Source organism: Acomys minous, assembly GCF_964271855.1.
Source record: "Acomys minous genome assembly, chromosome: 16".
Classification (NCBI taxonomy): Eukaryota; Metazoa; Chordata; class Mammalia; order Rodentia; family Muridae; genus Acomys; species Acomys minous.
Window position 1 is genome coordinate 85640338 of NC_140498.1, and position 21453 is coordinate 85661790.

General features: G+C 48.5%; 1 protein-coding gene across 6 annotated transcripts in view; it reads right to left on the minus strand.

Moving 5' to 3' along the window:
* The window catches only part of CFAP251 (cilia and flagella associated protein 251), a 74208-nt gene extending 52923 nt beyond the window's left edge, over positions 1 to 21285 (minus strand). For 4 of the 6 annotated variants that reach the window (XM_084762670.1, XM_084762671.1, XM_084762667.1 and 1 more), the window contains exons 1-8: positions 21273 to 21285; positions 20847 to 20945; positions 18640 to 19984; positions 17626 to 17913; positions 12296 to 12433; positions 9513 to 9622; positions 2700 to 2811; positions 2371 to 2451 (exon numbers count right to left, since the gene is read on the minus strand). In XM_084762670.1, the coding sequence (XP_084618796.1) occupies positions 2371 to 2451; positions 2700 to 2811; positions 9513 to 9622; positions 12296 to 12433; positions 17626 to 17913; positions 18640 to 19863 (1953 nt within the window). In that variant the 5' untranslated portion in view covers positions 19864 to 19984; positions 20847 to 20945; positions 21273 to 21285. The remainder of the gene's footprint in view (positions 1 to 2370; positions 2452 to 2699; positions 2812 to 9512; positions 9623 to 12295; positions 12434 to 17625; positions 17914 to 18639; positions 19985 to 20846; positions 20946 to 21272) is intronic. The other 2 variants (XM_084762669.1, XM_084762668.1) reach the window with 2 other exon arrangements.
* Between the last annotated feature and the right edge of the window lie 168 nt (positions 21286 to 21453).

Here is a 21453-nt window from a genome sequence, read left to right on the forward strand (position 1 = left end):
GTTTCTACACCGCAGCCGTCAACAACCTGAAAGCGGGAATTAGAGAAGCGATTCTTCTTTCAGAAGCATCCGAAAGGGGGAAACATTTTGCAGGAATAAATCTAACTCGGGAAATGAAAAGATGTGTACACTCAAAAATACAAAACACTGACCAAAAAACAACCAAAGACGGCATAAAAGCAGAGAGATACCTGGTACCCTGGCATACTAAGATGACAATATTTCACAAAGTCATCTACAGACTCAGTGAGGGAAATTCCTAAAGGCATTTTGTATGGTAAAGTTTAAACACACACACACACACACACACACACACACACACACACACACACACACACACATACACACACCAAAAACAAAACAAACAAACAAACAAAAACCTGTGGTGGCACATACTTGTAATCCCTGCACTTGGGAGGCCAAGACAGGAAAACACTGTGTTCAAGGCCACCTGGCTACATATCCAGGACCTGCCTCAAAAGTGTCAAGTCTGGGACTGGTGTCCTAGTTTTCCTTCTATTGCTGTAATAAAATACTGACCAAAAGCAACTGGGAGAGGTTTGTTTGGCTTCCAGGGAACAGCCCATTGTTTCAAAAGGCCAGGGCAGGGGCACAAGGCAGGAACCAAAGACAACAGAAGGATGCTGTTCATGGCTGCCTTAGCTTACTTTCTTTTTCTTTTTCTTTTCTTTTCTTTTTTTTTTTTTTTAAGATTTATTTATGTATTATGCATAGTGTTCTGCCTGCCGGTACACTTGAAGGCCAGAAGAGGGCACCAGATCTCATTATAGATGGTTGTAAGTCATCATGTGGTTGCTAGGAATTGAATTCAGGACCCTTGGAAGAGCAGCCAGTGCTCCTAAGCTCTGAGCCATCTTTCCAGCTCAGCTTACTTTTTGTTTGTTTGTTTGTTTGTTTGTTTGTTTGTTTTGAGACAGGATTTCTCTGTGTATCCTTGGCTGTCCTGGACTCACTTTGTAAACCAGGCTGGCCTTGAACTCACAGCAATTGCCTGCCTCTGCCTCCCGAATGCTGGGATTAAAGGAATGTGCCACCATGCCTGGCTTTCCAGCTTACTTTCTTATACAGTCCAGGCACACCTGTTTTAAGGATGACTGCCCACAGTGGGATGAGCGCCCCTCCACATTAATTAGCAATCAAGAAAATGCCTCACATATCCACAGGCCAATGTGATGGAGGCGATTCCTCAACTGAGGATCTGTGTTCCCAGACATGCCTAGGTTTGAGTACAAAAGCTAGCCAGCACATCTGGGCAGGTGGCTCTGTGGTTAAAGGCGCCTGCCATAGGAGCCTGAGGACAGAAGTTGGAATCTCTAGGACCTATTTAATGTTGGGTGAGCATGGTTGGCTTGCCTGTAATCCCAGCCTCTCAAAGCAGAGATGGGGGATCCCCAGATGAGATGGCTTAACAAGATTAATCAAATCAGTTGGCTCTGTGTTTGATTGAGAAACCTTGCCCCAATGAGTAAGGTAGAAGAGCAATGGAGGATAATTCCAGACATAAACCCTTGGGGGCCTCCAGACATCCTTGCCCACATATGCATTACACACACACACACACACACACACACACATACACACACACATTTACGCACATGCACACGCACATATCCACACACCAACCCTGAATAGCCACATATGATTGGCTGTTGGATCAGTACAAACTTTTCTGGTAGAGCCATTTGTTTTTCTGGGTGATTGGCAGGGTAGTGGAGGTGGAGGTGGGCTGGACATCAGAGTGCATCGGGACCTGGGTCTTGCTGAGTCTAATTACTCAATCCTCTAAGTCTCGGGTCCCGTGACGCACATACCACAGCACTGGACATAGACCAGTCCTCTATGTACTTATTGGAGGAAGAATGTGAGAACAGGAGAAGCAGAGAGCAGCGATGTGGGGTGCAGAGAAGCCTGATGTTAGCATCCAGGGTGCCCTAGACAAGCCTCCTCACGCAACTGACAATAACGTGTCCATACACCTCACCTGCTCACCACGAGGTAGGAAGCAGCTGAGTGCATGCTTCTAGAACAAGAAAAGCTGCTGTGGGGGTGACTTTGGATAGATTAGTTAATAATTAATAGCAGTAGTCCACAGATATTAATAACTTTGCACCTGCATGTTTGTGTAGGTTATGAGAGATACTATCAGTAAAGACTTGAGCAGAGTCTAGGCCATAGCAAGTGTGTCAAACACATTAGCTGTTATTAGGAAAGATAAAGTGAGGTATGGGCCGGGAGAGCATTGTTCAAAGGCTCTTCTGCACCATGCCGAGCCCTCACTGGAACAGAGAACCCCTGCCCGTTAGGCCGTGTAAGCACAGGCTAGTGTTCACAGGTGTAAACAGCGCTCACCTGGAAACCGTACTCTTTGGGGAGCTCAAGAGTGCATGCAGGCGTCTCCACCGCCAACGTCCACTTCCAGATGCACACTTTCTACAGGGAAGAGCACAGGGAGGGACATGAAAGGCCCTTGAGAATGCAGGAGAAGCCAATGGCTATGGAAACCCTGAGGCCTCAGCTAACTGACCAGAGGCCTAGAGTCAAGCCCGTAGTGTAGGGCCCCAAGTCTACACTGTGACATCTGGGCATCACACGCACAGCAGGCGGTCTGTGCAGAGGTGGCTGCAGAGGCATCTGGCACGTTGGCCAGCTCCAAGAGGCCTACCCAAAGGACCCTTTACCTGAGTTTCAGCGTCTGAGATGGTGGCCAGGAACTTGGCGTCACGGGAGATGGCGATCGACCTTATGCCATTATCTTCTGGACAGCTGTCAAATATGGTGTGCACAGGGATTCTGAAAACAGGACAGAGAGAGAGAGACAGCTGTTATAGAAAGATATCTGGCTTCCAACTGAGGCTGAACTCAGCCAAACCTTTCGAAAACATAACCAAGTATGACCTGTTTACGCAAAGGAATATTTGTGTCTAATCAACATTTGTACCCAAATAATTCATTCTTTTTAAAATATTTACTTTAAAATTACGTATGTGTGCACAGATATATGTATGTAAGGGGCCTGTGGAGGCCAGAGGAGGGCGCTGGATAGAGCCATGGATTGATCCACGAAGCTGGAGTTACAAGCAGGTGAACTCCCAGACAAGCACTGGGCCAGGCTTGGTGGCGCACTCCTGTAATCCCAGCACTCAGGGAGGCAGCGGCAGGCAGATCAGTGTGAGTCCAAGGCCAGCCTGGTCTACTAAGAGAGTCCAGAACAGCCAAGGCTACACAGAGTAAACCCTGTCTCGAAAAACCAAAATAAAATAATAATAAATAGAACTCAGCAAGAATAACGAGTCTCTTAACTGCTAAGCCATGGCTCCAGCTGCCAACCCCGCTTCCTTTTTTTTTCAGTCAGGGTCTTACTCTGTAGCCCAGGCTGGCCTAAAAATTGTGATCCTCCTGAGTGCTGGGGTTACAGCTATGAGCTAGTAGGCACAGCTGAATTCACTCATTTTATTCATTAATAATACATGAGCAAACCACCGTTATTATTCTGTTTCTTCCACAAAGAGAATCACAGACGCATGCCACAACACAGACACACCCTGAGAACATGACACTAGTGAAAGGGGACAGACACAAAAGCTCGCATGCATGAGCCGACAGACAGGAACCGTACAGATTCTGGGGGCAGAGAACAGACTGGTAACTGTGGGGGTGTTGGGTGGGGGGAGGGTGGGAGCCACCGTTCCCTGGGGAATGATGCTTTGGAACAAGGTAAAGGTGCCGGTTGTACAACACTGTGCTAAATGCCAACCTCTGTGTGCACTTTCTCATGTCCTGTCTTACGTTAGGCACGCTTTGTCTTGATGATAACAGCAGGCCTGGCTCGGAGCAGTAGGATAAGCATGCTGTCGGCGCTCTTCATGAGCCCCCTGGGCGCTTGTTCACTTGTTCACTTGTTTCTGGTGCTGGTTCTGTGCAGGGCACGCTGCCAGACATGAAGGCAGCTGTAAGGCTGCAATGTCCACGAGGGCTTGGCTGTCCGCTGATGGACTCTGGGGGACTGACAGAGTCCTGAAGGCTTTAACGCTATCAATGGGTAGCTCCCTGAGTCCACGGTGGTACTGCTGGGTCGGGGTACAAACTAGATCTTGGGGACAAGGAGATGGCCTAGTGGTTACAGCACATGCCATGCAAGCAGGGGGACCAGAGCTTAGATGCCCAGAACACGCATGCAAATGATCGGTAAGTGAGGTGCACTCCCCAGTTAATCTAGTGCTTGAAAGGGGGAGATGGGGGTCCCCAGAGCAAGCTGGCCAGCTAGACTAGACCTATCGGCAAACTCTGGGGTTCAACTGGCAGCCCCTGTTTTCAGTGGATAAGGCAGAGGATAGTAGAAAATGGCTCCCCAAAATCAATCTCTGGCCACATACATGTACACCCACATACATGCACACATACCCCACCCCTCTCTCTCAGGGGATGGAAGAGTAGGAAGCAAGTGGATCCTGTTTAAGGAAATAGTCACTGGCGTCATGGTCCTGGAAAGAGAGCGTGCCCTGGCCCCTTCCTGGGACCTTCTTGGCTAGTGTGTGGTGAGCTGTTTTGTTTCAAAGAGCCTACTATGACCTAGAGAACCTACTATGGCTTCAAAGCGCCTACTATGGCTTCAAAGAGCCGACTATGGCTTCCGGCCACCGTGCTCTGCCTCCCAGCAGGCTCAGGGCAAAGGGTGCTTGTTGTCAAACCTGATGAGGCCAGTTTGATCCCAGGGTCTTATGTGGTGGAAGAAGAGAACCGACTCCCACAACTGTCCTCTGACCCCCACACTTGAGGCATGGCACATGTGTGCCTCCCCAGTAAGTGGATGGAGTAACAATAAGCACTGTTTTAAAAAGCAACTGCTGGTAGAGAGGGAAGGAAAGCTTCTGTAATTGTTTTATTTTTTTATTCAAGATTTATTTATTATGTCTACAGTGTTCTGCCTGCATGCCAGAAGAGGACACCAGATCTCATAGATGGCTGTGAGCCACCATGTGGTTGCTGGGAATTGAACTCAGGACCTTTGGAAAAACAGACAGTGCTCTTAACCTCTGAGCCATCTCTCCAGCCCCTGTAATTATTTTATTTTTATGCGTACTGCTCTTTTGTCTGGATGTATGTCTGTGCACCACATGTGAGCCTGACACCCACAGAGGCCAAAGCATTAGGTGCCCTGGAACTGTAGTTCCAAACAATTATGAGTCACCATGAGGATGCTGGGATTGAACCTGAGTCCTCTGAAAGAGCAGGCCTCCTGCCCACTGGGCCATCTCTCCAGGTCACAATTAAAACACTTCTTAAAGAATGAGGTCTGGCCAGGCAGTGGTGGCGCACGCCTTTAATCCCAGCACTTGGGAGACAGAGGCAGGTGGATCGCTGTGAGTTCGAGGCCTTCCTGGTCTACAAAGAGAGTCCAGGACAGCCAAGGCTACACAGAGAAACCCTGTCTCAAAAAACAAAACAGAAAAAAAAATGAGGTTTGATCTGAATAAGTGACCAAAACATGTGCAAACAGGCAAACACAGTTGCCCCCACCTGTGGGCATGTGACCTCATTCGGACACTCAGAGCCTGGAACAGATTGCCACCCACATGATGGCTCTGGTTGGTTGGAGACTGCGCTGGGGTGAGGAGACACAGTCCTGTGTCTACGTTCATACTCCCATTCTGTGCCACTGCTGAGACTTCCCAACAGTGTAGTTCACTCAAAGCCTTGACACACACAGAATTCAACAGTCTGACATGTCAACACCAACGGCAGCCAGTGAGTGCAGGAGACCGTAGGAGGGAGTACGTGGGGAGGGGAGGCCTCTGACTTAGGCTGGGAGTGGGGATCAAGTGGCAGTGAGACTGTGGGCTGTGTGGCGCCCCACACTTTCTGTCTATGGAGTTCCTGTTACAGCGACTGTGAACAGCCCTCTGTGTGTCACAGAAGTGTCAGATGGCTGGGTAAGTCTGCCGAAGGACACTGGTTCTCTGTCTTCTGTGGAGCTTCGGCTAAAACGCAGCCCCAAACACTCACCTCCACGGCTGCCCTCCCGTTGCTGTGGATGGTAGCCTGGCGCTCACAGAGGGAGGAAAACGTATCTCAGCTCCGGGGAGGTTTCAAATTAAATACACAGAAGGCAAGTCAGTCAGATCTGTAGTATTAACATATGGATGACCCAAAAAACTTGTTTGTAATTTTAGGGCTATATAAAGTTTAAGGGAATCTGACGTATCAGGGTCTCTCGCAGATTAGATTTGTGATTCTAATTTTAAATGTGTGGCTGATTTAGACTTCCAATTTTAAATAGAAATCGTTTTAGATTTATAAACAGTGTTAGAATTCCTTAAGAAAGCTTAAGGTTTACCACATTTATGAATAAGTGTATTAGATGTATAGGAATTACTTAAGTATTGGTGAGAAATCTGCGTCTTAATTAGACCACACACACAAAAAAAACCTTAAACATAAAACTGAATATATTACATTTCTTCACCCAGGTTAAAGTTTTTTTTAAAGGTAAATAGCCAAATTTGCATAGCCACAGATTAATCAAAGGCTCATCAAAAGTGACTGCAAACGTATGCTGCGTTTCTAAAGAGAGTAAGATCTGTCTGAGACAGCAACCTCCTAGTCCAGGAGGACCTGGAATTCACTGTGCAGCCCAGACTAGCCTGCCACTCACAATCCTCCTGCCTCAGCATCTAGCTGCTGGCATTACAGACGTCTGCCACCACACTCAGCTAATCCTTTGCTATCCTTGTGGCTGTGGTGGTAGGGATGGAGCCAGGGGCCATACACACGTTCCGTGGTTGCTCCATCCCTGAATTACATCCCTAGGCCTGAGGAGAAAAACAATATTTTTTTGGTTGTTATTTGTTTGTTCGGTTGGTCGGTTTTGGTTTTTTGAGACAGAGTTTCTCTGTGTAGCCCTTGGCTGTCCTAGACTCATTTTGGAGACCAGGCTGGCCTTGAACTCACAGAGATCCACCTGCCTCTGCCTCACTGGGATTAAAGGTGTGTGCCACCGTGCCTGGCTCTGAGGAGGATTTTTAAGTTAAATAAAACCTTAAGGAAAAATGTTTTTGTTTTCTGTTTTGTCACTAAGACCAAAATAGCCTCTAAATAGTCTTTTATGGACCGTAAGTTATCAGGAGGGCCGTCATAAGACTCATACCAAGCACCCAGCTGGGCTACATAGTGAGTCTCTGTCTCAAAAAAAAAAAAAAGTTCTGAGTCTATCTGGGAGCCCATGTCATAAACAAGAAAAAAACTAAGGGGCCAATACTGTTTATATCAGGTCTAGCCATGGAGGCCACTGTCCACAGTGGCTTCCAAGAAGAGGCACAGATGAAGAGGCCTCTTCTGCTTTTTGTGATTTTTTTTTCTTTCTGATTTTTGTGGACATCCTCTTGCATGGGTCAGTTTTTCCCCAGGATCAAGTTGGCTGTTCCATCACATGCAAGGACTAGCCTCACTCTTCCACTGCAATCCGGGCCACCATGCCCGGCGACTCGAGGGCTGCCATGGAGGTGACTGTTTGGGGCTGCGTTTTAGCCAAAGCTCCACAGAAGACAGAGAACCAGTGTCCTTCAGCTGGAGCGCAGACTTACCCAGCCATCTGACATGGCTGTGACACACAGAGGGCTGTTCACAGTCGCTGTAACAAGGGCTCTGTAGCAAGAAAATGTGGGGCGCCACGCGGCCCACAGGGACCTCAGGCATGAAGGTGGGGACAGTTCGCTTTCTGAGGAAAGAGCCTTTATGGCTCTGACGCAGGGTGTGTGCTCTCTGTAACCCGGGCTGACGGGGATGACCTCTGTAGGAGAGCTACAACAAGAAACGAGTGCACCAAATATCGTGTAGGAAAACCACACGCTGAAGGCCCTCTGTGTGTTTAAATCAGCAGCAGATGCTCTGGAAGGAAGCGCACCAGACTGATTATCACTGGGAAAGGCGCTGTAACTGGAGATGACGGTCAGGGCAGGCTCCAGTTTTCAGCTGAAATAATTCGTTTAGTTTTTCATTAAAATTGTGACAAATGCCTTTAGCGACCAGTCATGCCTCATTCCTGTTGCACTGATGGTTCAATGGAATTTGAAAGAAAGCTGGCGAGATGGCTCAGCAGTTAAAAGCACTTGCTGCTCTGGCAGAGGGACCTGGGTTTGGCTCCCAGCATGTGGCAGCTCACAGCCAGAGGACCTGACGCCCTCTTCTGGCCTTTGCAGGCAGGGCATACTTGTGGTGAACAGACACACATTCAGACAAATCACCCACACACATGCAAGATAAAATAAAACATTTAAAAAAAGAGAGAGAAACCAAACATTCACAATCACTATCACAAAGGAGCAGCAAGTGTTGGATTCTTCTGGAATGAAAAAAAAAACTGGTTCTGGCAACTTCAATACACACAAAGTTGAGTTTATAATCCTGCCTGACAGTCTTATTCATCTTACTCACCCCCAAACCAGAGTCTAGAGCCCCTCTAGAGTCAGTCCCCATGGTGGGTATAATGGGTTGAATAGGGTCTCTGAAAATTCATGCCTACTCAAAACCTAAAAGGGCAATGCTATTTAAAAATAGAGTCTTTGGGCTGGAGAGATGGCTCAGCCGTTAAAGGTTAGGCTCACAACCAAAAAATTAAAAATTAAAATAAAATAAATAAAGATTTTTGGGGAAGGGGTGATGGCTCAGTGAGTGAAGGTGCTGGCCACCAAGCCTGACCATCTGAGTTCAATGCCCTGGACCCACAGTATAGGAGAACACACTTGGAAAGTTGTGCCCTATCATTCACATGCAGGCATGTGCGTGCACACGTGCACACACACACACACAGAGTAAAAATGTAATTTTAAAAAGAAATCAAGTCTTTGCAGGTGCTGGTGGTTAAGGTGACGTCATACTGGATTAAGAAGGCTCTACAGAGGTGGGGGTAGGGGTGGGGGAGTGGGAGGAGGAACACATGAGAAGATGGAGGCAGAGACCAGATGCCAAAGACCACCAAGGACCCTCGGCAGCCAGCAGAAGCAAAGGGAGCAGCCTGGGACACTGCCTCCCTCAGAGCCCCAAAGGAACAGACTGCCGACACTTCAGTTTCAGACTCCTGGCCTCCAGATCTGAGAGAGTAAACGCCTACTAAACACACACGTGCGCGTGTGCATGCATCAATTAGTTGACTAAATATAAAACTATACACACACATACAAAGAGAGTGGCAGACTGTGAAAGCGTGCCACGGCTACAGGTAGAGGCTGAAGAGGACCCTGTCTCAAAAGAAAAAAAAAAAGACTTTAATAAAAATCTGATGTACAAGTCTGGTTCCTGGTGGTGACAGATTTGACCCGCAGTGTATGCTCAACGCTTAGGTGAGCTGAGTTCCCGTGCCCTTCCCTCAGTCCAATCTACTCTGGGCCATCAACAAACCAGGTTTCTTGGCAACAACATTATTTAACCCTTTCCTGGCCATGGTGGCCGATGCTCTACAGAAACCAGAGTGCACAGGATGGGTGCCCACAGCCTACCCTGTGAAGGAGTCCCATATGATGATGAGACAGTCCGGCCCTTTGTCTGCTGTGGCAATCCACCGCTTGTCTTCACTGACACAGAGGCAGGAGATGATGTTGGGGTGACCCTTTGGAAATGGAGAAGATGCTTAGAATCAGTAAGGCTAGGGGGATGGGCAGGGGGGCAGTGGCGTGTGGACCTCAGGATGGGCTGAGCCCACATAGCCCTGAGCTCCCTCCAAAGCTTGCAGGCCTGGAAAGCGGTTTCCATGGGCCCTCCCAGAGATCACCCCATCTCTTGTTGGGGTTGGGGTAGTGCCTTGAGTTCTCTTCACAAACCTGAAGGAGTTGTACTTCCTGAGGGAACGGGGCCTCCCTAGGGATAGAGGGAAGTCCCTGAGCCAACTAGGATCTCTCACCTTAGATCCCTGCAGCTTACTGGTCTCTGACCTAGCACCCATACAGCAAAAGAATCTTTCAGAACCATTCTCAGAGATGACAGCATTCTTGCAGGACATGGTCCAAATTTTTCCTCCCTTCCTCCTTATTCCTCTCTGCCAGGCTTCTCTGTGTAGCGGCTTTGGCTGTCCTGGACTCTCTTTGTAGACCAGGTTGGCCTCGAACTCACAGAGATCCACCTGCCTCTGCCTCCAAGTGCTGGGATTAAAGGTGTGCGCCACCACGCCCAGCTTGCTATCTGCTCTTTACCGGCTACACTAGCCTCTTCTCTGGCCCTCACACATAAAGCCTTAGCCCTTGAAGCAGCTTCTATCTGGAAGGTTCCGCCCCAGGCAGTCCTGCTGGCTCATTTTCTCATTCTTCAGGTCCCTGCTCAGCCAGTCTAAGGTCTCTCTCAGCATGACCTCCTTGGCGTGCCTCTGGGTGCTGGCTGCACCTCTTTATGTTCCCTGCTTTAATATCGTTTATATCATAGACTGGGGATTCCTCCAGGTTAGGGTCACATCAGTTTTTGTTCATGGCCACTGACAAATACTCTGAAACTCAGCAATGGGTAGGATGCAGTTATGGGGTAGACAAAAAGGTCAGGGCCAATCCTAGTTGTGAACCGGCATGGCCAGGCTCTTGCGGGTTGTGCTGCACCCATACAAGCTGCCTGCCCACCCTGCCGCCTTCCCTCCGTGGTTCCTGTGCTTGGTGATGCATGCTCAACCCAGCTTCAACAGGCTGAAGCTTTTCTCAGAAAGGAAACTCCTTCGAATGCATCCCCGGTACCATGCTGAGCACCACCTAGGTGCTTGGGAAATACTTTGTGATCCTTTTGAACTTGTCGGTGACTAACGGGGGTCCTCTGGTGACTAACGGGGGTCCTACAGTGTCACACAGTCATAAAAAGGCAGCTCAGAGCTGAGTCAGCAGTAAACAGCAGGTACCCAGGGAACTGATGACAATGAAAGAGGTCAAACTATCAGGGAAGGAGGAAGCAAGTGGCATAGAGGACGCCCAGGGAGGACAGAGTGGGTGAAATAATAAGAAACTTTGCAAAAGCCAGAGAAGCATGGGAGGCCTCCTGAGTGCTTCCAAGTCCTGAGGCCTAGAGTCACTGAAAAGCAATGCAGTCTGGGCTAGTCACTGTAATACACCGAGCCTCAGTTTCCTCTTCAGTCACACGGGTATGCTAAGACCCATCTTTCAGCACACTATCGAGAACCTGACTCTAAGTGGCTGTGGGTCTGAGTGCCCAGTGAACAGCTACCCTTCAAAACCCTGGGACATGATCTGTGCTGCCACGCTAGGCTCTGGTATGGTTTAGGTTTTTTTTGGGGGGGGGGGCTGTTTTGTTTTGTTTTGTTTTGTTTCAGAAACATACAAAATCCAGATGTTTCCAATTCTTTTGTTGTTGTTGTTTTTGTTTTTCGAGACAGAGTCTCTTTATGTTAGCCTTGGCTGTCCTGAACTCCCTTTGTAGACCAGGCTGGCCTCCAACTCACAGGCATCCGCCTGCCTCTGTCTCCCAAGTGCTGGGATTAAAGGCGTGCGCCACCATGCCCGGCTGATGTTTCCAATTCTTGAAGTGAAAAAATTAATATCGACTACTGTTTCCCAATGGACACTGACTAGTCTCAGACAGCGGGCAGTGACAGGATGTGCTTCCTTTTATTACATTTATTTGTGTATCCCCAGATGTATATGCATGCACATGTGAGTGTGTGTGTGTGTTTGTGTGCGTGTGAGTGTGTGTGTGTGAGTGAGTGTGTATGAGTGTGTGTGTGAGTGCGTGTGTGTGAGTGTGTGTGTGAGTGCGTGTGTGTGTGAGTGTGTGTGTGAGTGTGTGTGAGTGTGTGTGAGTGAGTGTGTGTGTGTGTGAGTGTGTGTGTGTGTGTGAGTGTGTGTGTGTGTGTGTGTGTGTGTGTGTGTGTGTGTGTGTACACACTCACAGTGCACATGTAGAGGTCAGAGGACAACCTAAGGGGGTTGCTTCTCTCCTTCCACCATGTAGGTCCTGGGAATCAAACTCAGATAGGCCCTCAGGCTTGATGTCTGCGGACGGAACCATCTCACTGTTCTCTAAAGGGAGAGCCTGCGGGAAAAGGGGAATGCCACCAAGTGTGACAGTGGGCACTGAAGCCAACCTGGGATCCAAGGCAAAGTTCTATATACAAGTTCCAGGTGTCTTTTTCCAGCCTGGCCTGATGGCACATGCCTGTCATCCATCCCGTTTCAGAGGCTGAAGCAGGAAGTTTGAGAGGCCAGGGCCAGTCTAGACATCATATCTGAGTCCTTGTCAACAAAACAAAACAGCCCAAATGACAACAAAAACAAAACCCACAAAGCCTACAGACCTGAAGGTGGTACTGGGTATTCCTGTCGGCACTGTAGATGACAGCCGTGTGACCGCAGGCATAGAGAATGACTCTCTGGTTCTCCCGGAGGTAGCAGACGGGGAGGAAACTGTTCCATCCAAAGGACCAGGTCATGGTCTGCAGGGTAAACACAAACACTAGGAGCTACTAGGGAGCCGAGCCCAGGGCTGTGGCTCCTGTGTGCCCTGCCTGCCTGCCCCTAGAGGAGAATGACTCTGGCAGCCCAAGGAAAAGAAACCTTTTGATTTGTTGGTTTGAAACAGGCTCGCTTGTAGCCCAGGCTGCCCGTAAACTCACCACATAGTTAAAGGGTGGGTGGCCTTTTACTCCTAGTCCTCCGGAGTGCCCTACTTTTCCTTAAAAAAAAGAAAGAAAGAAAGAAAGAAAGAAAGCTGTGTGTGGTGGCGCACGCCTCTAATCCCAGCACTTGGGAGGCAGAGGCAGGCGGATCGCTGTGAGTTCGAGGCCAGCCTGGTCTGCAAAGTGAGTCCAGGACAGCCAAGGCTGCACAGAGAGACCCTGTCTCAAAAAACAAAAAGACAAAAAACAAAAAACACACACACACACAAAAAGTGGTGGTGGCTGATTAACAGGCTTCTGAAGATTAACGGACTATGTTGGAATATAGCACCAAGTTGTCTTTCTTTTCTTGGAACAATACTTGAGGAAGCTGAATGGAGACACCTTGCATTTCTTCCTAAGACAGACACAGCAGGTAAACTGCATGGTGACTCTCTCTCTCTCTCTCTCTCTCTCTCTCTCTCTCTCTCTCCCTCCCTCCCTCCCTCCCTCCCCCCTCCCCCTCTTTCTCTTGCAGTGTTCGGTCCACACCCTTCCTGTTTCCATCTGTCTGCTCCCTGGAATTTGTGTTTCTATTTAGATCTCGGATTACGCAGGCAAGAATGGTGGGGCTGTGGGATCATAATTGTCTCAAGATGCACCTTCTAGGAACAGAATTACTTAATATTTTGGCTTGGATCTAAAAAAAAAAAAGCCGATTTTATGCAAACGAAACTGTTCCTTTGGAGATTTGCTAATCCTAACAGGGTCATTGTGTTCATCTTGAAATTTCATTTTGTCATTTTAAAATTAATCATGAGAAAGGAAAGGCCCCAGCTGGACGTGGAGGCGCGTGCCTGCCATGCCAAGATTTGAGAAGTGCAGGTAAGTGGATTAGCCTCGGCTACATAGTGCATTTGAAACCAGCCTGGGCTATATGAGAACCAGTCTTTTGTTTTTTGGAGTTTTTTTGTTCTTCTGGGTTGGTTTTTTTTTTTAAACAAAACAAGGGGTCATAAAAAATGGCTCCTAGGGTAAAGAAGCTTGCTGTGCAAGGCCAGTGACCTGAGCTCAGTGTCCAGAACCCATGTAAAAGTGGAGAGAAAGTCTGTGTGGTGCTGCACACATTTCATCCTAGCACTTGGGAGGCAGAGGCAGGTGGATCTCTGTGAGTTTGAGGCCAACCTGGTCTACAAACGGAGTCCACAGAACAGCCAGGGCTACACAGAGAAACTATCTCAAAAAAAAAAAAAAAAAAAAAAGAGAGAGAGAGAGAGAGAGAGAGAGAAGAGAAGCAACTCCACAGAGTTGTCTTCTGATTTCCACACATGAATACCATGTATATAATACACACAATAACCAGTTAATTATAAAAAAAAAAGATGGGCTGGCAAGCTGGCTCAGCAATAAAGGTGCTTGCCACTAAGCCTAATGACACGAGCTCAAGTTGTCCTCTTACATGCATGCATATGTGTGGACAACATACATGTGTGTACACAAACAAACTAATTTGTAAATTTAGATTTATTTTACATATGAATATATTGACTGCGTGTGTGCCTGTGTGTGTGTGTGTGTGCGCGCACACGCGTGTGTGCGCCACATGCATTCCTGGTGCCCACAGAGACCAGATGAGGTCACTGGATCCCCTAGAACTGTTGTTACAGATGGTTATGAGCTGCCCTTGGGTTCTAGAAACTGAACTTGGGCCCTCTGCAAGAACAACAACTACTCTTAACTACTGAGCCTTCTCTCCAGACCCCCTTTTTTTTTTAAGGGAACAAGAATCATGCTCTTCCAAGGTTAAAACTGGGCTTGGTGTGGTGGTGGCACACACCTTTAATCCCGGCACTCGGAAGGCAGAGGCAGGCGGATCGCTGTGAGTTTGAGGCCAGCCTGGTCTACAAAGTGAGTCCAGGACAGCCGAGGCTACACAGAGAAACCCTGTCTTGAGAAGCAAAAACAAACAAAAAGAACAAACAAACAAACGGAAGGGTTGCCCTTATATGCTAAGGCCACTCTGGAACCACACTGACGGTTACTGCCAACAAAGGGTTAACCGCATCTCCTATCTCCTGTCCTTGCTAACATTCTCCGCAAATGAACCTGGAGTATAAGTCACCTCGTACATTTACATTTTTCTAAAACACTGTGATATGAAAATGCAAGCTGCAGGTCTGGGGTTTCCTGCAGCTGACAACCCTGACTCTCGCCCACCTGTTTCTGACAAGACCAGGGTGCACGGCGAAGCCTGTGCATCAGTGGTGCGGTGGCTTCCCTACGGCTGCTGGACTAAGACAGAGGAGAGGGTGAGAGTGCGGGTGTAGGAGGGGCACAGGAGCGTGCCCACCAGAGCACCGTCAGTGGGAGGGAGGACGAGTCGGAGGCACCACAGCTGCTGGGGCGATGTGTTAAAGGGGAGCTTCCAAGACCTACTCAGATGTTCACATTTTGCAGAAATGTGGCATATCTCGGTGGTCTTTAAATCAAAAAATAAAAAAACAAAACAAAGCCATGGAAGAACTGACCTGAGTTCCGATCCCCAAAACCCATTTAAAATTTAGATAGAGATGGCTCAGAGGTTAAGAGCACTGGCTGTTCTCCCAAAGGTCCTGAGTTCAATTCCCAGCAACCACATGGTGGCTCACAACCATCTATAATGAGATCTGGTGCCCTCTTCTGACATGCAGGGACACATGCAGGCAGGATACTGTATAAATCATAAATCATAAATAAATGCTTTTTTTTTTTAAATCTAGGTATTGGTGAATATGACACACATATACCTTTAGTCCCAGCACCTGGGAGGCAGAAGCAGGCAGATCTCTATCAGTTCAAGGCTAGCTTGGTCTATAGAGTGAGTTCCAGTACAGCCAGGGATAAACAGTAAGACCCAGTCTGAAAAAAAAAAAAAAAAAAAAAAGGAAAGAAAAGCTAGGCAGACACTGTAGCCTTGTTTGTAACCCCAATTGGGTGGTTTGAAAAAGAATGGTCCCTGTAACTTCATCTATTTTCTTGCTTAGCTTTGAGGTTTCATATGCTGCCTGCAGATGGATCCGGGAGTGAGCTCTTAGCTCCAGCACTGTGCCTACATGCCTTCCTGCTTGCCTGCCTGCCTACCATACTCCCAGCCATGATGGTCATAGAGTAACCCTCAGAAACTGTAAGCAAGCCCCCAATAAAATGCCTTATTTTTGCAAGAGTTGCTTTGGTCATGGGGTGTCTCTTTACAGCAATACAATATTAAGCCATCTCAGCAAAAGGGGGGAGTGGAGACAGGAGGGTCCCAGAGGGTTGCTGGCCAGCCTATCTGAATAAAATGATGAACTTCCAGCTTTGTGAGACACAAAAACTAAAGAGGGACCTGGGCAAGATGGCTCAGTGAGTAAAGGGACATGCTGCCACGCCTGGGAACATCTGTTCAGTCCCTAGACCCGCATGATGGGAAGGAGAAAAACTGACTTCCCAAAGCTGTACTCTGACTGACCTTCACAGGGACACTGGAGCACGTGTGTGACCTTCATAAATAAAGGCACCTAACTTTTTTTTTTTAATAAAAATAAATAATGTGGAGTGTAATGGAGGAAGCCACTGAATGCTGGCAAAGTTGTACGTGCTTAGTATCCAGGGGGCTGGGCTAAGAGACTTGTAACTTCCAAGCCAGCCTGGGCTGTAGAGAACAAAACCTTGTCTCAAAACAAAACAGAAAAACCAAAATCTAATGTGAGCTGTGTTCAAAGGCTCACTCTGTGTCAGGACTAAGCTCTTTATATAGACTTGGTCTTCCAAAGGCATGAATCCACAAAGAGAGAGAGAGAGAGAGAGAGAGAGAGAGAGAGAGAGAGAGAGAGAGAGGGAAGGAGAGAGAGAGAGAGAGAGAGAGAGAGAGAATATCCCAGTAAACACTTTGCAGAAAGCAGCAGATGGAGAAAGAGCTGGGGGAGGGGCCTCTTCTTCCTTCACTGGGTAAACGACAATATTTTTGCACCTCACAGATGGTGCCTCCCTGGGAGACATATCAGCAGCAGCAAGGGCAGGTTCCTAGCCCAAGGCCAGAGCTGTATCTCTTTCTGACTGTGGTCAGGGGAGCTCTTAAGGCGGGGAAAGGAGAGGGAGGGGAGGAGCCATACAAATGAAGGATGGAAGAGAGAAAAGGGGAGGAGGAGAGAGAGAGAAGAAGGAGGAGGAACAGAGAAAGAGGACTGGCAGTCTCCCTCGTGAAAGAACCCGAACGCAACAAGTCAAGCTATGCCAGGAATTTCCGGCCTGCTGAACACGGCTATGGAACCCAGATGTTACTATCAAGTTCTAGGTCTAACACGTGGGGGCCCCCTCCCACCCCAGCTCTTGAGGGAACTTTGAAAGACATAGTTTGTCTGAAAAGACTTAGGTTAAAAAAGATTTGGGCTTTTTGTTTTTTAAAGCCGGGTGTGGTGGCTCACCCCTTTGATCCCAGCACTCAGGAGGCAGAGTCAGGCAGACTGCTGTGAGTTCGAGGCCAGCCTGGTCTACAAAGAGAGTTCTAGGACAGCCAGGGCTACACAGAGTAACCCTGTCTCAAAAAAAAAAAAAAAAAACAAACCAATTACCTGCCCCCTCCCCGGGGAATTGGAGAGAAGCCATTGAGAGAAATGAGTTTGATCCTCAAAACACCTGTTTAAAAAACCAAAACCAAACCAAACAATGGCTAGGCACGACAGACGTGGTTGTTGGTGATCTTAGAGCTTAGGGAGGCCGAGACAGGAGGATCTCGGAGTTTGAGGCCAGCCTGGCCTACAAAGTGAGTTCCAGGACAGCCAAGGCTACACCGAGAAACCCTGCCTTGAAAAACTAAACAAAACAACAGCAACAATAGTGGTGAAGAGAATTTGAAGAAAGACACCCAAGGTATCCTCTGGCCTTCCCATGCACACGGGTGCACACACCCAAGGTATCCTCTGGCCTTCCCATGCACACACTCAGCACATACACACTGGGACTTCCCTGACATAATACTATCCAAACCTGGGCTGACATGCTGTGACACTTACCAAAGGATATACCTTGGAGCCTTCCTTCTGGAACAAGGTGTCCTCTGAGGAGGTGGGCACCAGGGACTCCCTGGGATGCCCTGCTTTGAACTGGGATGATTTTCGTCTGTCTCCCTCCCCCAGGGTGATGGATGAGTCTCGGGATCTCGATTCAGCATCTTCCTGTTTTCTGGCCAGTCTTCTCTGTGCCACCTCAGGAATATCAGTTCTTGAACTGATGGGTTTGAAAATCTCGCTCACTTCAGGACTTTGGGAGAGGGAGGACGACTTGCTACTGTCTGAGGCCCCCTTTAGAAAGAAACGCAAGATTCTGACCCTGCATATGGTACTCAAGCCTACATCCTCCCATTCACTGGCTTTTTCTATTCCCAGTCAGCCAGTCTCAGACTATCAGGTGCTTGTACTAAGGAAATGGATCATAGCTTTGTTCAGGTTAACTCTTGGCCTTCCAACAGGGCCACACAGTAAGCCCCTGTAAGCAGCACCAGGAGTCTCGTCCTTGGACCAGCACTGAGATCTTTCTTGGGGAGCAGACTGTGTGGAATCCACACCAATATTACACCACAGGAACTTGGTCCCAAGATGAGTGTGTCTCACTGTCCGCTAGCCCGCTGGCCCTTTCCAAGCCAGGTGGAAGCTTGTGGAAGCTTGCACTGACTGGCCTCCAAGCTGGATTAACCACCGCCCTAGGCATCTCACAGTTACTGTACTTAGCACATAGTCTTCTTTTCTTTTTGTTCTGTGTGTGTGTGTGGGGGGGTGTATTATGTGGGTGCCCAAGGAGTCCAGAAGGCGGCATCAGATACCCTGGACCTGGAGTTAAAGGACACTTCATCATGGGTGCTGGGACCCCAACTCAAGCCCTCAGTGAGCACAAGGGCTCTTGACCGCCGAGCTGTCTCTCCAGCCTCAGGACTGTGCCTCACGTTGGTTTTGTACCCCACAGCCTGACATACACTAGCGTGCAACTGTGACTCTGAATGAATTGGAGGATGCATTACAGTTAGGACTCACCAGCGACGACCTTGACGAGGACGACTCAGAGCTAAGGACAGTACCATCCACTTTGAATGGTTTCTTGTGGGTCTTTGCCATTTCCTCTTGGGCTTCTCCAGCTTTTTCCTCAGTTTCTTTTATGACAGTACCTTCCTCTGTCCCCGCCTCCTGCTCCCCACTCTTCTCTTCTTTCCCCTCCTGACTTTCCCCCTTATGCTCCTCCTCTTCCACGACTTCCCTTTCCTTACTTCCCTCTTTCTCAACTCCCCTTTCCTCCTCACCTTCTTCACCTCTCTCTTCCTCTATCCTCTCCTCTTCCTCCTCTCTCATTTCCTCTTCCTCCTCTCTCATTTCTTCTTCCTCACCTCTCATTTCCTCTTCCTCCCCTATCATTTCCTCTTCCTCCTCTCTCCTTTCCTCTTCCTCCCCTATCACTTCCTCTCCCTCCTCTCTCCTTTCCTCCTCCTCCCCTATCATTTCTGCTTCTTCCTCTCCCTCCTCTCTCTTTTCCTCTTCCTCCCCTATCATTTCCTTTTCCTCCCCTATCATTTCCTCTTCCTCCTCTCTCCTTTCCTCTTCCTTCCCTATCATTTCCTCTTCCTCCTCTCTCCTTTCCTCTTCCTCCCCTATCACTTCCTCTTCCTCCTCTCTCCTTTCCTTTTCCTCCCCTATCACTTCCTCTCCCTCCTCTCTCCTTTCCTCCTCCTCCCCTATCATTTCTGCTTCTTCCTCTTCCTCCTCTCTCTTTTCCTCTTCCTCCCCTATCATTTCCTTTTCCTCCCCTATCATTTCCTCTTCCTCCTCTCTCCTTTCCTCTTCCTTCCCTATCATTTCCTCTTCCTCCTCTCTCCTTTCCTCTTCCTCCCCTATCACTTCCTCTTCCTCCTCTCTCCTTTCCTTTTCCTCCCTTATCATTTCCTCTTCCTCCTCTCTCCTTTCCTTTTCCTCCCCTATCATTTCCTCTTCCTCCTCTCTCCTTTCCTCTTCCTTCCCTATCATTTCCTCTTCCTGCTCTTTCTCTTTTGCTTCTCTTGCTTCCTCTCCCTCTATTTGTCCCTCCTCCTCCACCCATCTTCCTTCCAGCCCCTCTTCCTTCCCCAAAGACCTCTCCCCTGACAGTGTGTCTTCAGATAGGCTCTGTTGCCCATTTCCCTCCTCATTGCTTGGATTATATGCATCCTCTTTTCCTGCTTCTCCATTTTCTCCTGTTTCTTCTGGGGGGTTTTCTTCTGCATCTGACATTCTTCCGTAGTTTTCTCTAGACAACGCCTGACGTAGATTCAGCAGGTCCCTCTGCTTCCCACCTGAGCTTCCTCACGTGCTAACATACTGAAAAGCGAGAAGCAGCAGCTCTGGCTCCTTTCTGTGGGGGTAAAAAGAATGCCATCTTCTTGGGAAAGCCAAGCTCAAATCCAGGGCCCTCATCTTTCTAGGACTGATCTTAAGAGTCTTCCAACTCACTTTAAATAATTAATATTCCCACAGGCAGCATATGTATAAGGTAGACATGAGCAAAAACCCCAACGAAAGGAACACGAGAACAAGGCAGATTGGTGACAGAAGTGTGCGCTTCACAGTTAAAGGGTCCCTCACGCCGCCCACTTCCATTATCCTTGTTCTGTGACTGGAGACAAGTCACTTTACCTTTCTGGGTCACATTTGCTCACAGACAATAATAAAAACGGTAATCCTAAATTCTAGCATGATTTGAAGGCTGGGGGGCAACACGTCAGAGGCTCAACACAGATTCAGCCCACAGAGCTTGCAGAAAGTAAAGCCAGGTATTATGATGGGGATAAAAGCAACTCTGTTGTTGCAAAGAACTTGATAGTTTAAAAGTCCTCTGGGGTAGGTGAGGCCCCCAAGTCTGACTACCTAAGGTAGACCCTCAGGACTCACATGGTGAAGAAGAAAAGTAACTCCCAAAGGTAGTCATGCAACCTCCACACATACAACATGGTATGTGCCCCACCAGTAAATACCTCTGATACATTCTCTCGTTTTGCACCTACAACAAACAAGAGTTTAGGAGCAGGAGGGCTGGGGCCATGTTTGTAATCCCAGGACTCAGGAAGCAGAAGCAGGGAGATCACTGTGATTTCTAGGCCAGCCCAATCTCCCAATGCCCTCCTTTCTCCCCCCCCCCCCCCCCGTCTTTTTTGTTTGTTTGTTTGTTTGTTTTGAGTCAGGGTTTCTCTGTGTAGCTTTGGCTAGCCTGGACTCACCTCTGTAGACCAGGCTGGCCTCGAACTCACAGAGATCCACCTGCCTTTGCCTCCCAGGGTGCTGGAATTACCAGGCGTGTCACCACACGTGGCTCCAATCTTTAAGACAAAAGAAAAAAAAAGTTTATAGCTCTGGGAAGTGTGAGTTAAGACAGAGCTAGAATTTAGTTCTTCTGTTTGAAAAACAAAACACAACACAATAACAAAAAAACGCCACTATGATTCCAGTGTCAACTTTGCCAGTGCACTAGCCTGGAGACCTCTGCACCCAAGCAGAGCAGGGGCAGGGACGGCGGCAGGCGAGCAGGTCTATTCTAGTACTAGGTCCAGGAGCCGCCACTTTTCCTCCTGGATGTCCCAGGTCCCACATCCCTGCCTCGCCTGGCTGGGACCCTACCCAAGCCATGCCCTCCACTTCGTACTTACAGGGACGTTCTTAACTTCCTCAAAAGCCCTGGGTCGTCCTGCCTCCGGGAATCCCAATCTGCTGCCCGCATCGCCTGTCCAGGCTTCCTAGTGACGGTTGCCAACCAAGCTCCGTCCCTATGGCAACTGCTACGCACGCCAGGCCGGAAAGCTAGAGAGCAGGATGGTAATCACGTGTCCA